This window comes from Pleuronectes platessa, chromosome 16 (assembly GCF_947347685.1).
Source record: "Pleuronectes platessa chromosome 16, fPlePla1.1, whole genome shotgun sequence".
NCBI lineage: Eukaryota > Metazoa > Chordata > Actinopteri > Pleuronectiformes > Pleuronectidae > Pleuronectes > Pleuronectes platessa.
In genome coordinates this window covers 19763554-19778037 of record NC_070641.1, presented here as the reverse complement: position 1 = coordinate 19778037, position 14484 = coordinate 19763554, and the positions used below count along the sequence as shown (strand labels likewise).

Here is a 14484-nt window from a genome sequence, read left to right as displayed (position 1 = left end):
TGTCTCCGAGGAACATCCTCCGCTCTCCGGACAGACAACAGCTGCTCTTCCAAAAACAAAACCTCAAGAAAGGCCCCGTGTGCGTTCGAGCATCACCAGGCGCCAAAGTGTCCTCTTCCAGTGAGCCGTCGCCCGTGAGGATCTGGTAAAAATCTTATCAAGGTGTCCACAAATGATGCTTTCAAATATCTATAACGAATCCAGATGCTGTTAATTGACACGTCTCCTGATCTTTCAAATTAGATGCTGGGCAAACAGTGGCTCTGACGACTGCATTGATCTTCCTTTTCCCCCCTCCGCGAGTTCAGTTGAGCTGGCGACAAGCTTCAAATGTCCACTTGGAGGCCCCTCCGTAAATATCAAGGCTCGTCTCCATCCACGCGAAAACATTGCCCACTTGCGCTTTGCTGCTGCAAGTCGCTAGATTATAAATCTCTCCCACGGACAGTTTCCGGTCCCAGATGTGAAAGTTTGCCAGGTCTCCAACGAAGGCTTGTGTGGCGTCAAATCCTCCCCCGAGCGTGTCCTGTGGAACAGACAAATGGATTTAATCAAGAATGATGTGATTTCCTCCCCTGAGGCTGCTTCATGCAAAGAACGGAATGACTTCTTTGGATTATCCAGATTCTTTTTGACTGATTAAATTAAATGAGGAAATTTGCGTCGTCAAATCACTGGGATTCTTGATGAGTTGCAGTTAAAGGTCTAATCACATTATCAAAGATATTATATGAATTACTGTAAAGGATGGAATTGAACTGAATTAATTTCTTTTTTGTCACATTCCAATGGGACGATAACTCCAGCTTGGGTAATTTTCAGTATCGTGCATAGATCTCTTAACTTCAACAAAGTGATAGCTTAGGGCCAGTTCCTTATCTTAGGCTTGTAAGTGAGTAAAGTAAGAAAAAATACATCTTATACTGTGTCATTTTGCTGACAGCTCCGTCCTTCAGAGAGGATCCCATTGGAAACAGATGTTTACCTGCTCTTGACCGAGGATCAGCAGGCCTTGTGGTTTGATTGGATGATACGGAGCCAGGTTCTCTCCACTGCCTCTCTTGACGCCATCTTGGAACGCCTCCCAGACGCCATCACGAGTCGTCCAGGTCACGCAGATGTGATGCCACTTCCCGTCATTGATGAGAAACGGCAGCTTTGCAACCTTGAGTGGTTTCAAACACAAGAGACTGGAGGTTAATATTTGCCACAGTGAACCAAAATGACTGCAGGGCATCATTCCCACCATGTTCCAGGCGTACCTTGTCATTAATGAGTATCTCCATCGGGTTGTTTCCCCACTCGATGAGGACCAGCTCGTTGGCTTGACCTGGAACTGCATAGGAGAAAGGCGTGCCCACTCCGGGAGACGCGTTGGACTTGAGCCACATGCACACGGTGAGGGCGTACATCTCCGGCAGACTCTTCTTCACTTTTGCGTACATGTAGTTGGTTCTCAGAGGGAACGTGAGCTGGAATTTATCCAGAGGCCTGTTGTCTCTCTGACCTGTGAAGAAGAAAAGACATTCAGCAACTTTGCAGAATGCAGCATGTGTGTGCTCCTCATTTCCCCCCCTCATATTCCTATGATTTGTCATTCACAACGCACACATCCAGGGGATTTACATAGGAATTACATGTTACACAACAAATCCACAGGCCTGACGCTCCAGATTTGCTTTAATCTCCCATGTTAAATCCATCACAGGAGTAATAGTAACGTTGATAACCTTCCTCTCTTATTTTTCGTTTCCTTCCTCCGTCCACACTTCCCTGTTTTACCACCACACGAGCTGTTTGCTGCATGAGATCAGAGGTGTCCCAAACCCAGAGCGCACAAGTTCTGAAATGGCTCACGGCACAAATGGAGGGATGGGCCTTACACTGCAGGTTTGAAATGGTTTAATCCGCATGAATCTGAGCAGGAAACTCCAGAATATACCGGACACGTTCAGCTTTGTGAGGATAAGTAAACATGAATCCATCTGCTAAGGTCATTACAGCCTTAAAAGCCAAATTGGATAAGGTTTTGTATTTTCATTTTCTGCCCTCGATGCCTCTTCTTTACGACTCTCACACTGGTAGAAATCGTCCCCCAGCATCTCTTCCATCACTACACCCAACCCACAACTCTCCACACACACCCACCTTTCTCCAGGTCTGTGATCCTCTGGTGTAGAGACGTGAGGGTGGACTCCACTCTCCCACGCTGCTCGGTCTCATTCCGGAGGCCGGGTTTGCCCTCCTCGATGTTGTTCACCCGGGACAACACCTGCTTCTCCAGGTCGTCGATTTTACTCTGCAGCAGGTCTTTGAGGCTGTTCGCCTGCACCGAGTTGTTACTCCTGCTGAATTGCTGTCAGGAGGGGAGAGATGAGGATTTAGCTCAGTGTACAAAGGAATGTGAGTGGTTATAATTCTGGATAAGCTGGATAAGAGGGAAAAGTTAATTTTCTCCTGTCCTTTTTGTTTTTCTTTCCTAATTCAGTATTTACAAATCATAAACTGAAACCATCTATTATTTTAATTATTATTATAATTATTATATTTGATTATTGTTGTTTTTAGTGTTATTCACTGGTCAACAAAGGAGCAGGTGTTTTGGTTGACGGAGCTTTGCGCACAGAAACCCAAAGAGTTGAACACGTCCTCAGCAGCAGCAGCAGCAGAAGCCCTACCTCCAGATTCTCTAATCTCTGCTTCAGCGACTGTAAAGTCTGTGATAGTTGCGTCAAAGTGTCCGCGGGGCCCCTCGATACGTCCCCCATTGTGTTTTTGCTCCCAGGTTCTTTCCTCCGGCCCCCGGGCCGCGCGTCCTCGGCGCCGCTCTGGCTCTCGCACCGAGCCAACTTTGAGGTGAGTTCCCTGATCGTCTCCTTCTGGTTCATGATCGTCTCCTTCTGCTGCAAAACCGTCTCCCGCAGCTGCATGACCGTGGTCTTCAGGTCGTCTCCCGGCACGCTGTTCTGCAACGTGGCCGCGCATATGTCCATATCCTTGGGCACGGAGGTGCAAATGAACTGCGTCTGTCCGCCGAAGTCTTGAGAGGAACTCTGCAAAAACAGGCAGCAACACAGGAAAAGTCTCCAGCAGATCGCCTGCTGCGTGGCCTGCATGGTGGCGTCTGTGCTGGGTCGTGTTTTCTGAGTTTTTGGCTGATGAGCCGTTGTGACTTCGCGCTCTCGCCCTCTTGTTGTACTCCGCCTGTGGAAGCGCAGCCGCTTTTATACAGCGAGCCTGGTTCTGCGCAGAGCTGCTCCACTGCATCACGGCGGGAGGGGGAGGGGGAGGGGGGGGGGGGGTTATGTTCAGGCGGCTCCTGAAGCGGCGTCACATTCAAGAGATGAAACCAATTGTGCTTCCAGGCTCCGCGCGCGTTAAATCTTTGATCACCTGGACTTTTTGTCATTTCTCGCTTTGTATTATTCATCTGGAAAACGCGGATTTGTTGGCTTGCGTGGCGCGGTGCCAAGAGAGCCAGCTGTGGTGTGGTGCCGTTTTGCGCACACTAAAAACACACACACACACACACACACACACACACACACACACACACACACACACACACACACACACACACACACACACACACACACACACACTCAAGGCAGATCAGAAGTTGCAGCAGTTTGTGGTCCCTGCTGATTCAGCACCAAGGACAGCTCCGATCACATCAGAATCAGAATCAGAATCAGAATTCTTTTTATTGCCTTGTATATTTTCACATACAGGAAATTGCCTTGGTGTGGTTGGTGCACTTTACAAACAACAATATAAAAACAACAATATAGAGCAATATAAACATCAATATAAAAAACAACAATATCGAAAAAATAATATATACAGTAAATGTGTTTTGTGCGGTTTTAAGGTGCAAAGATTGGTGGTAGTGCCAATAATGTAGTGTTATAAATTATGTGCGAGGGTGGGGGGGGGGGGGGGTCAGCAGAGTCAGTGTGATGGGGGGGGCTTGTTTGTGAGCCCCACTGCCATGGGGAAAAAGCTGTTCAGGTGACGCGAGGTTTTAGTCCTGACGGCCCGGAACCTTTTCCCAGATGGAAGTCTCTGGAACAGGTGGTGACCGGGATGGGAAGGATCAGCGATGATCTTGCCTGCTCTCTTTCTGGTCCTGGAGTGGAACAGGTCTAGGAGAGCCGGCAGGTCACAGCCGATGACCTTCTCAGCTGACCGAATGATCCGCTGCAGTCTGCCCTTGTCCTTGGCAGTGGAGGCAGCGAACCAAACGGTGATGGATGAGGTGAGGATGGACTCAATGATGGCTGTGTAGAACTCAACCATCACTTTCCGCGGCATGCTGAATTTCCTCAGTTGCCGCAGGAAGAACATCCTCTGCTGGGCCTTCTTGGTGATGGAGGTGATGTTCTCCGTCCACCTCAGGTCCTGTGCTATGATCGTCCCCAGGAATCTGAATGACTCCACTGTTTTAACTGGGGAGTCGCACATGGTGAGGGGGGCGGTTTGGGCTGGGCTCCTCCTGAAGTCTGCCACCATCTCTACAGTTTTTGAAGCGTTCAGCTCCAGGTGGTTCTGGCTGCACCAGGAAGCCAGGCTGTTAACTTCCTCTCTGTAGGCGGCCTCGTCCCCATTGGAAATTAATCCAATAAGGGTGGTGTCGTCGGCAAACTTCAGGAGTTTGACAGAGGGATGGCTGGAGGTGCAGTTGTTGGTGTAGAGGGAGAAGAGGAGAGGAGAGAGCACACAACCTTGAGGGGCTCCAGTGCTGATGGTCCGGGTGTCAGAGACAAGCTTCCCCAGCCTCACGCGCTGCTTCCTGTCGGTCAGGAAGTTGGTGATCCACCTGCAGGTGGGGTCAGGCACGCTCAGCTGGGTCAGCTTGTCCCGGAGAAGAGCTGGAGAGATGGTGTTGAATGCGGAGCTGAAGTCCACAAACAAGATCCTGGCGTAGGTGCTGGGGGAGTCGAGGTGCTGGAGGATGAAGTGGAGTCCCATGTTGACTGCATCGTCTACGGACCTGTTGGCTCTGTAGGCAAACTGCAGCGGGTCGAGGAGGTGGTTGGTTATAGTTTTGAGGTGGGTCAGCACGAGTCGCTCGAAGGTCTTCATTACTACAGAGGTCAGGGCGACTGGTCTGTAGTCATTAAGGCCTGTGATCCTCTGCTTCTTGGGAACGGGGATGATGGTGGATGTTTTCAGGCAGGCGGGTACAACACATTCAGCCAGTGAGGTGTTGAAAATGTCCGTGAACAATGGAGAAAGCTGATCCGCACAGTGCCTCAGTGTAGAGGGGGAGACAGCGTCTGGTCCAGCTGCCTTGCGGGGGTTCAGTTTCTTCAGGAGCTTATTTACATCTCTCTCCTGAATTGAGAGAGGTGTGAAGGGGGGGATGGAGGTGATGGGGCAGTCTGGGGCCATTTTGTGGGGGGGTTTTTACATCACTTTTACATTTTCTCTTTTGTTTCCTTTGTTTATTTGATGATACATTCAATTTGAAGATAGTACAACGGGTTCATACCCACATTATGTGACTGTGTAAACTAATTCAGGTCCCCACCACACCAGCAGTCCACCTTACTCCCACAGACCCTCTCTTGCAGTGGCGATCCACTCTTGTTTTTCCACATCACTGCAGTAATCATCTCAATAATTCAGATTCTAAAATGATAATCTGTCCCCAAGCAATTTACCTTATCTATTATTCAGGAAGGACTTTTTTATTACTTTATTTTTTTTGGGGTTGCCGACTCTGCTCTTATTTATTCAGTCAATGTTGAAAATAAAATGAAAACATTTTGAATAAGTAATGCAAACACATCGACTCTCAAAGTAAAATAGATTTCTTTTGAAAATTGAAGTACAGAGTGCGACAGACCAAAGTCTGCATGTGACAAAAGGATATTAGATCTTTCCTGACATATTTACTGTCATCTGTACTTCCCTGAGGCGAAATGATTTATAGCTGCAGGTGACTTTTTGCAGGCCTGATGTAAACAATGAAGGAGTAAAGTGTCGTCAGGAGGAAGGACCTCAAATATAAGAGCTGGTGTACTACACTGTATTACTGTACAAATATCATTAATAAGTGGGAATGACCATAAGCCACCAAAAGGTCCATGTGAGGGTGTTAAAGCGAATCAAGCTCTCAACAACACAACACAACACAACACAACACACATGTCAATGATATTATTTTTCCAACTCTACTCTATCACAAAGGAACAGCCTTTTGATTTTAAGTGAATACATCAGCTTGACGCAGCAGCTTAAAGTGCGTTAAGTAAAGCAAACAATATTTTAATATGTGACATAACTTGTAAGCATTTCCCTATTCTTTATTCTTTGCCCCCTGAACCTTTTGTGGGATTTATTGTTAGTACAAGTGATGCAACAGCATCTAAGAGGAATGAAAAGAGCGAGCGAGAGGGCTTTAGTGAATTGTTTTGATGTTATGAAAAGCTATAATGAAGCTTGCAGGTACCAGAGGAAACAATATCTCTCAGTGAGGCGTGGAAATCATAAGAAAAAGTGGATTTAGGTGACGTAGCTGTCCCCGGGTTGTGTAACACAGTTCCTGCTGAAGATCTGTTTGCGGTTTTTAAGGAAAACAAGAATTGAGGCAATGAAGGAAAATAAAGATCGAGGGTCAACAACAAGAAGACGTAGAGATACCATGAAGGAATAAAATGTTGTGAAAATCCAGCAGTAACATTTACAGCACGAGCAGTGAATGTGGAAAACAATTTATTTTACCTACATCGCTCTTGGGTAAAATATATAAACCGACAAAATAAACCTTGAAACGTTATTAGATCTGTTATGCAACATGAAGTCATGCTCTTAGCTTTCACTTTGAGAGTTAGGTGTGCAAGTCCTGCTTTTTCACTTTCTTTATAAAGGGCTTTCATTATGTGCATATTACCTTCCTGAAAGTCATTTGTCAAGTTATTAACTTCAGCTCAAATGATTTTTTTATCAATAATGATCAGAATAGACAAACACCTGAAGTATATTTTCATTCTCTTGTGATTTCCCTTATCCTTCTGTGTTTGTACTGTAAACACAAGCAGATGAGTCGAGACATCTTCTACCCGGTGGGACCAAAGGAGCGAAGCAAAATGTCCTAAGTCTGGTTGTCATTATAAATTCATTATTCACCGCCTCCTACACAAACAAGTCTCAGAGCTGTACGCTTAAAGTAGATCAACCTTCACTACTTGGAAACAAACTGTACCACTTTGCATCACCTCGACTAGTCTGACCCTCCATCCTCTCCTCTCCTCTCCTCTCCTTTCCTCTCCTTTCCTTTCCTCTCCTCTCCTCTCCTTTCCTTTCCTCTCCTCTCCTCTCCTCTCCTTTCCTCTCCTCTACCCTCCTCTCCTCTCCTCTCCTCTCCTCCCCTCTCCTCCACTCTCCTCCCCTCTCTTCTTCTCCACACAAAGCACATTGTTGTGTTGCAGCCGTTCCAATCCCTTAAATTAACATATTTCCTTTCCTCTGGATGCCACAGGTTCACCCTGCAATGCTTATTGTGTTACACTGTGATTTAAAGGACGGAAAAAAAGAAACCGCACCAGCTGTTGAATTTATAATGCTGTTAGCTGTGGAGTGCATGAAATAATAATAAGGTTTGGATGGAATGATTATTTGTTGTTCTAGTCATTGCGGCAGACGTGTGCGACACCAGAGATACTAACCTCGTACAATCAACTGTCGGTTTCACAATCCTCCGCTCAGCATTGTCTGGGTTCTGCTAGAGCTGGGCCCCTGGGCCGCTCTCCACCTGTTGTGCTGAGCAGCATCTCCTTAATAATGCATTCAAACACAGTGGAAATGCATTCTCCAGCACCAGAAATCAATAGTTGTAATTTCACATATTGGCGTCCTGCCTCGGCTCACTTTCTCTCCCTGACTTCCACCACCTTCTGCTGTAAAGTGGTGTATGAGCCATTTGAAGGAAAACAGCATCCAAAGCCTCTTAGTTTGAGAATGTCTGCGCCAAAGAGCATTTTTGACATTAGAGCTGGGTGTCTAACTTTGACCATTGATCACTTTACTCTTTACTGTCTGCCAGAGTGGAAATCTGTCTCTTCTTCTCCAAAACATAAACAGAGAACAAGCTGCTGTAACACAGAGAAGTAGAAGGAAACTTGGAGAGTTCAAACCTCTGCCAAGGCCCAACAGTCCACTTCTCAAGATCCAGGTTTTTATTTGGACTTTTGTCATCAAGAGCCAACTTTTGAAACTACTACTGCAAAAACTCTATTATTATGTTGGCATCAATAGGGGAGAGCGGGGTAATGTGAGAATTTTTTTACATTTGCTCCCCTCTAGGCAAGCTAAAATGATATATCAGTCAAATGTACACATTTCCCATTAACTCAGGATGTTTTCTAGAAATGGAAATGATCAGAATGTCTTCAGGACAAAGGGCAGTGAAAATACGATTGTTTTTTAAAAAGTGATCTTGTGTCTCACTTTACCCCAGCTACGGGGTAACAACTTCTCCTTCATGGCAAGGGGGAATGGGAGGGGCTTGAAAACATAATGGTCACATGACCACAAATGTGTACCGCTGCCTAGATAATCTCACATTACCCGATGTCTCACATTACCCCGCTCTCCCCTATCGACATTTTTTGACTAGTATCCAAATATTTACCTGTAGTTGACATTGAAAATGCTGTTGACTCTGTTTTTAATGTGTAAGATGAGCATGATTTCAATGGAGATAAATACTTTGTGGAAGAACACATGCGTACCAGGATATTCACATTAAACTCTGCTGGTTTAATCGTACCAGTTAGAGAACGAGCCGAGCAGCTGCAGTGTCAAAAATATTTGTAGAATGCCTCAAGTAACCAAAAGGTCACGGAAATCGAGCATTTTCCATTTCTGTGTAACAAAACTGTGTCTCATAATCCCTAGAAGGTATTTCATCATGTCTATGAACAAAAACCCTAATTAAGCTGCTTCTCCGTGCAGGAGGCCACAGCCATTCCCTCCATTCCAGTGGAGGAAAAACCCATCTGCCATTTTGGGGTCACTGGAACTTAAGAGTGCAGTGTCTGGTTAGAGCGCAGAAAATGTCAGGCAGCACGGAGCAGAAGAAATAGCCCAGAGAGGCTAATTAAGACAAAGACATTTTTACTCATCACTTTTCTTTATTTCCCTCTTGGTCTGCAGATGGAGTTTTTCACGCTGTGTGATTGCTTTCCTTATGTTTTATTAAAGGTTGTGATTTAATTATTGTTCCCGCTGCACGAGCCGAGCAACTCTCTGAAATTGATATAATGCATCATCTGACATTGGGATCGGGGTTTTTTTTTCTCTGTGTGCTGATGTGACAGAGTTCTCCGGCTGCAGGAGAGGACGAGGAACAATGAGCACAGGGAGGTTCTCTACTTTCCCTCCGTCCGTCCTGCTGCCCAGAGTGAGTGATGATCAGACACAGTATCTCTGAATCTACTGAGATCCTTTTTCACGACTCACTCATTCATCATTTAATTCCTCGGATCTGGTCCGCTGTCAAATACAAGCGATCTGCGACACACTCGCATATTCATGGGAAGCTTTATGACCCAATATTTGTGTGTGAATAAACAAACTGGCTTCTCGTTATGCAGCGTGCTCAGAGCCTCGGCTCTCGTGTGCATGTATGGACTTTATAGATGATCTGTTTTTATTACTTTAATAATCTTATTTCTCCTGTGGCTCTGTTTGCCTTTTTTTTTTTAAATATGAATAAGTTACTCCCTGCACTGTTGTCGAATTGGCTTTTTAAATATGAATTTCAAATGCATGTATTTAGCAGCTCACTGGCTATTGTCAGATTCTTTTAAACTCATAGAGAGAAGGGAAACACCAGTGGTCGTCACAGTAACTAACGCTGATTGCCATTAGTAATTATACGCATGGATCATTATGAGGAGTGCCACTTAGCTTGTGAAATGAATTGTTTATTAATAATAACCTTCTGTTGCTGTGGTAGGGAGTTCTTAATGATGTCATTATGTGGTCGTGGTTCTCAGCTCTGAGATGAAGATGATCACGTAAATGATGCCAACAAGCGATCTGGAGGTGTCACCCCCATGACCTGCAGGAGAGGGTCCAGGAAACCAAAGTCTTTAGGTTCTGGGAGGAACTATCTCTGTCTATTGCCATTCCTCAAACTTCATGGTAGTTATAATTAACCTCTTATCATAGATTAATGATAATTTTCTCCACGTGTGCAACCATGATGTCAGGTGCACAAGCAAGTCCTTTAAAAAGAGGACGTTTTCATTAGTTTACCTACTTGCTGGATTACTGCTGCATGCTGTTCTAAGCCCTTCAGAAGGCAAAGAATAGATTTTTATTATCCATCAGTAGGGGAACTTGGTGTCTGTACAGCAGATCGATCTCTCGTTGTCTCCTCGTCGCCCTTGCAATTGTATTTGACTGTTGTTTTTGGGATGAATCCAAGCGGCAGCCGAGGCCTTTCAGCACCTGAAGCCATGTTTGAATCAGACACAGGCTCTCAGGTTCACATCACAGACGGCCGTGCAGATTTGATTTCAATCTGGGTTCAGATTCCTTCACCGCCGCTGAAGGCTGACCACAGTCTCTGAGCCGCTCACATTTATTGCTGAACATCAAACAGCTCTTGATGCCTCCCCACAGGAAATCTTGCTTCTAGTAAAAGACCGTGTGATGATTCTTTACAGCAAATTGACAAATACTGTAGCTGCTGCGAATCTTTATTCAACAACACACCCAAGCCACCGCACTGCATGCACAGTGTTTTCCTTTTTTTCCTCGGGATAATCCACAATTGGTTTTCTGTTTTGCATGTTAAGTGACAGATTTAGGTGAGAGTTCCGTATAATGCACAAATGATATGTAAATGCAGAACAGTGCAATGTAAATTTCCGGCCACTTACTCTGGCGTCATCCGTGTCTCTCTTCACCTTCAGTTAGCAGCGGGTTGTTTTGTTTGTGTGACTTAATGTGGTCTATGGTGTTGTGTACATCTGTATGTTCATGACATGAGAAGCCAGCCAGGCATGAGAACTGTGTAGGTGGGAGCCTCATGCCTGTTGCACCGTTCGCTTGTCAAAGGAGCCGTGGAGGCATGAATAGCTGTCAGGGGGGTGCAGTCTAATGAAGGGATGTACTCTTGCTGAGCAACACAAAGGGAGTGTGACTGACTCGCTCAAGGCCACTGTCTGGCACCTTCTCTCTGCAGGAGAGATGGAAGACATCATTCTGGATCGCGCCTGGCAAGAAGAGAGAGAGAGAGAGAGAGAAGAAAAAAAAACACAGTTAAGGTTGCAGAAGAAAAAGTTATGCCTTCCAAACTCTTAAAATATTCAAACCCTCTCACACTGCGTCAGTAGAGAGAAGATCCCTTTTTTATTTATCGACACAATTACGAGTGTAAAAAAAACACCCTTTGACACTCAGTGAAATGCAGCTGAGTGTGTGTTCAGTTGTTTCAAGCACCTATTTTTAAATGAGAATGAGAGTGATGATAAAACATCATTTATTCATTCGTTTATTTATCTTAACGCTTGCTCTTTAAGGATTGGGATGCAGGAGCTAATCCCAGCTGACATTGGGCAAATGGCAGAGAACATCATGGGCAGCACATCATCAGGTCAAAATATAGAGACAACAAACATTCCCACCTCTGGCTGATTGACCAGGTTTTCTCCAGGTTCTGGTTTTCTCCAGAACCTGGAGAAAACCAGGATCCGGACAAACCTTCTTGCTGTGAGGGGCCCGTGCTACCCATCGCTCCACCGTGACACGTATCATATGTGTTTTTCATATTAGGGTTAGAGTTAGATGAATGTCCGCCATGTTTTTTGGTTTCACGAAGAGAGAGAAGCGCATAGGTCACGTGTCCCCCGCCCCCTGACTCACAATTTAGTGGAATTCATACAAATTCTAGTGCATTACTTTTAGTAACATTTCCTACAAAATTGTGATGAGACCAGCCTGATCGGTTGCCACTTTATTTATATCAAATTCGTACGATCTAATGCAGCTCAACACAACAGCTCAGCCAAACAACCTAACAACCGTAAGACTGTGCTGCTAGCATGAAAGGAAATTGTACCACCTTAGGGAATATACTACAAGGGCACTCGGAGAGCGAGTATACCATGAATGCACATGTACTGAGATCAGATACATCCTTATAATGATCTAAATCTACACCATATTTCCCTTTTTCATAAAGATATCCTTATTTCCCTAGAAACTCAATAAAATGGCCAAAACCCTCATCTATAAATCTTGTAGAAAGTGAAAAATCCCACCTCTATAATTAAATCTACTCCATGGGTGGATGCCCCATGGAGACGTACAGCCGCATGCACTCAGTCACGTACTGAAACTCTATCTGAGAGAAAACATGGACTTTTTAAACGTTTCTGTGAACAATTTACAACAATTCACCGAAGAGGCTGTCGATCTTCTCCCATGAAGTCCACTGCACTCTGCCGTCAGATCACTTGACCAACACAACTATCTGTAGATTAAAGATCAAATTAACCAAAAGCTCAGGTCGGACATGCAGCGGCTTCACCACTGCATTTGATCACTGCTCATTAATCCACATCCATAAGCATCGTGGGCATTAAAGGCTTCCAGCTGCATGTGCTGTCCAACCAGCACGCCTTGGACCAGTCCAGCCTGGAAGTGAATTACTGTAGTGGCACAGAGGATATTACTGTGATGTAACGTGGGAGAGGATCATATGAGGCCTCGCGGGAAAAGATGTATTGATTTTTTTTTTTTTTTTAAGTACATCAAGGTTGCTTCCTCTCTCCCTGGTGTTCCATGTGCTTGTGTGTGTGTGTGTGTGTTTGTGTGTTGTTGTGTGTTTGTGTAGAGGGCAACTGAAGATAAACACAGCACAAATAAAATGTCTTTTTCGACTCTGGCATAACTGAGCTGCAGACATCACGACTCAGATTTACATAGACTCTGGTGCTTTTGATGCTCTGTACAGTCACAGTGAGACACCTTCTGTTCTGTTCCATGACAGACTGGATGTTTTTCCACCGGTAAAATGCAATACACGGTGCAAAGTTAGAAATGTTGTTGTGTTGAACTGTATGACTAAATAACCTGGAATGGAAAAGAGAAACGATTTATGAACGTACCCACTGTGGCCCCTGGGGACTGGGTCTGGCCCCTGGGGACTGGGGCTGGCCCCCGGGGACTGGGTCTGGCCCCCGGGAACTGGGTCTGGCCCCTGGGGACTGGGTCTGGCCCCTGGGGACTGGGCCTATGCCACTGGGGACTGGGTCTGGCCCCCGGGGACTGGGTCTGACCCCCGGGGACTGGGTCTGGCCCCCGGGAACTGGGTCTGGCCCCTGGGGACTGGGTCTGGCCCTGAATGAAGAGGAAGTTTACTTTCACAAAGCTAGAACAAGGGAACATCAAAAGATTACAGCACCTACATTTGTTTCTGGAATGTTGGTCGTGGTACGAGGAGGAAACATCTGAAAAGCAGGTCAACCGACATCGCCTCCATGTTTTCTGTCCATTTGACGATATTATCACATTTCACTTCAGCTGCCTTTAGACATGTACTTAAATGATCCAGGGTCACAGGCTCCAGACTTTAGATAATGCTTGAATGAGTCTGCGTGAGAATACAGCCGGAGATTATTCACCACGAGCGAGCCGGTGCAGTGCTGACCTTGAAACAAACACAATCCATAAGAGGAGCCAATCATGTGAAAGATGCAGACGAATATGTCGACTCTGTGCCGCCTCTCATCTAAACACTCGGGAGATTCTTCTGGAGAAAGTCCAGACCCAGTGGTGAAGACATTTCATGGAGTTCATGTTTGGAATCACGTTTTTCACTGGGTTTCTACATTGCAGGCCGGAACAGTGAGGAAAAAAGACTCTGTGTCCGGGGGGGGCGGCTCTTTGCTGACCAAGACTTCAGAACCTTTTCTGTGGCATCATCACTCGTCACTACAACATGTACGTCGCAGAAATCTAAAATCTATCTTAAAATCGTTCGCTGTGTGCCGAGCTTAACAGCTGATCATCGGTGGCAAGAAAACAAAGTCGTCCAGATAAAAGTGTGAAACCTCCAATGGACAGAGAGAAGATGACTCATCCCTCGGCGCTGGCAGATGATGCTGATCGCCAACGTGTTAATAAACACTGCGAGCCCCGTGACGAGGGATATATCAGCGCTTCAAAGATTTTCCCACATCTCTACTCTGAACTTTGTTACTCAGCGAGCTTGCTTAGAAGTGTGTGGATGTGTGCGTGTGTGTGTGTGTGCAGGATCAGTGCCTCCACATGAAGGCTCCCTCCCCGAACCTCCGCCAGAGAAGAGCCAGCCTAGCATCTGTGTGGAATAATAAAAACCGTGTCAAAAAGTGCAGGCAAATATTTCTGTGCACCGACTCTTTCCCTCGGAGGAGAAGCGGCTCCGATGACTGCGGCAGCTCTGCCCAGATCTCACTGTGATGCTCCCATCTAACAACCGTC

The 14484-nt window shown here is 45.8% G+C and overlaps 1 protein-coding gene across 1 annotated transcript; it reads right to left on the bottom strand.

Annotated features, from left to right (window-relative positions):
• Positions 1-304: 304 nt before the first annotated feature.
• On the bottom strand, positions 305-3116 carry nptx1l (neuronal pentraxin 1 like). Its single transcript, XM_053443914.1, has 5 exons — positions 2679-3116; positions 2149-2356; positions 1263-1507; positions 986-1165; positions 305-526 (listed from the first exon to the last, which is right to left on the bottom strand). Exons 1-5 carry the CDS (start codon positions 3114-3116, stop codon positions 305-307), a joined length of 1293 nt encoding a protein of 430 aa, XP_053299889.1.
• Between the last annotated feature and the right edge of the window lie 11368 nt (positions 3117-14484).

Excerpts from the sequence above, each read along its gene's own strand:
- nptx1l (XM_053443914.1), bottom strand. The coding sequence starts at position 3,116 with ATGCAGGCCACGCAGCAGGCGATCTGCTGGAGACTTTTCCTGTGTTGC. Across the intron at positions 1,166-1,262 it reads AGATACTCATTAATGACAAG|GTTGCAAAGCTGCCGTTTCT; the intron begins GTACGCCTGGAA and ends AAACCACTCAAG. Across the intron at positions 527-985 it reads TGATCCTCGGTCAAGAGCAG|GACACGCTCGGGGGAGGATT; the intron begins GTAAACATCTGT and ends TCTGTTCCACAG.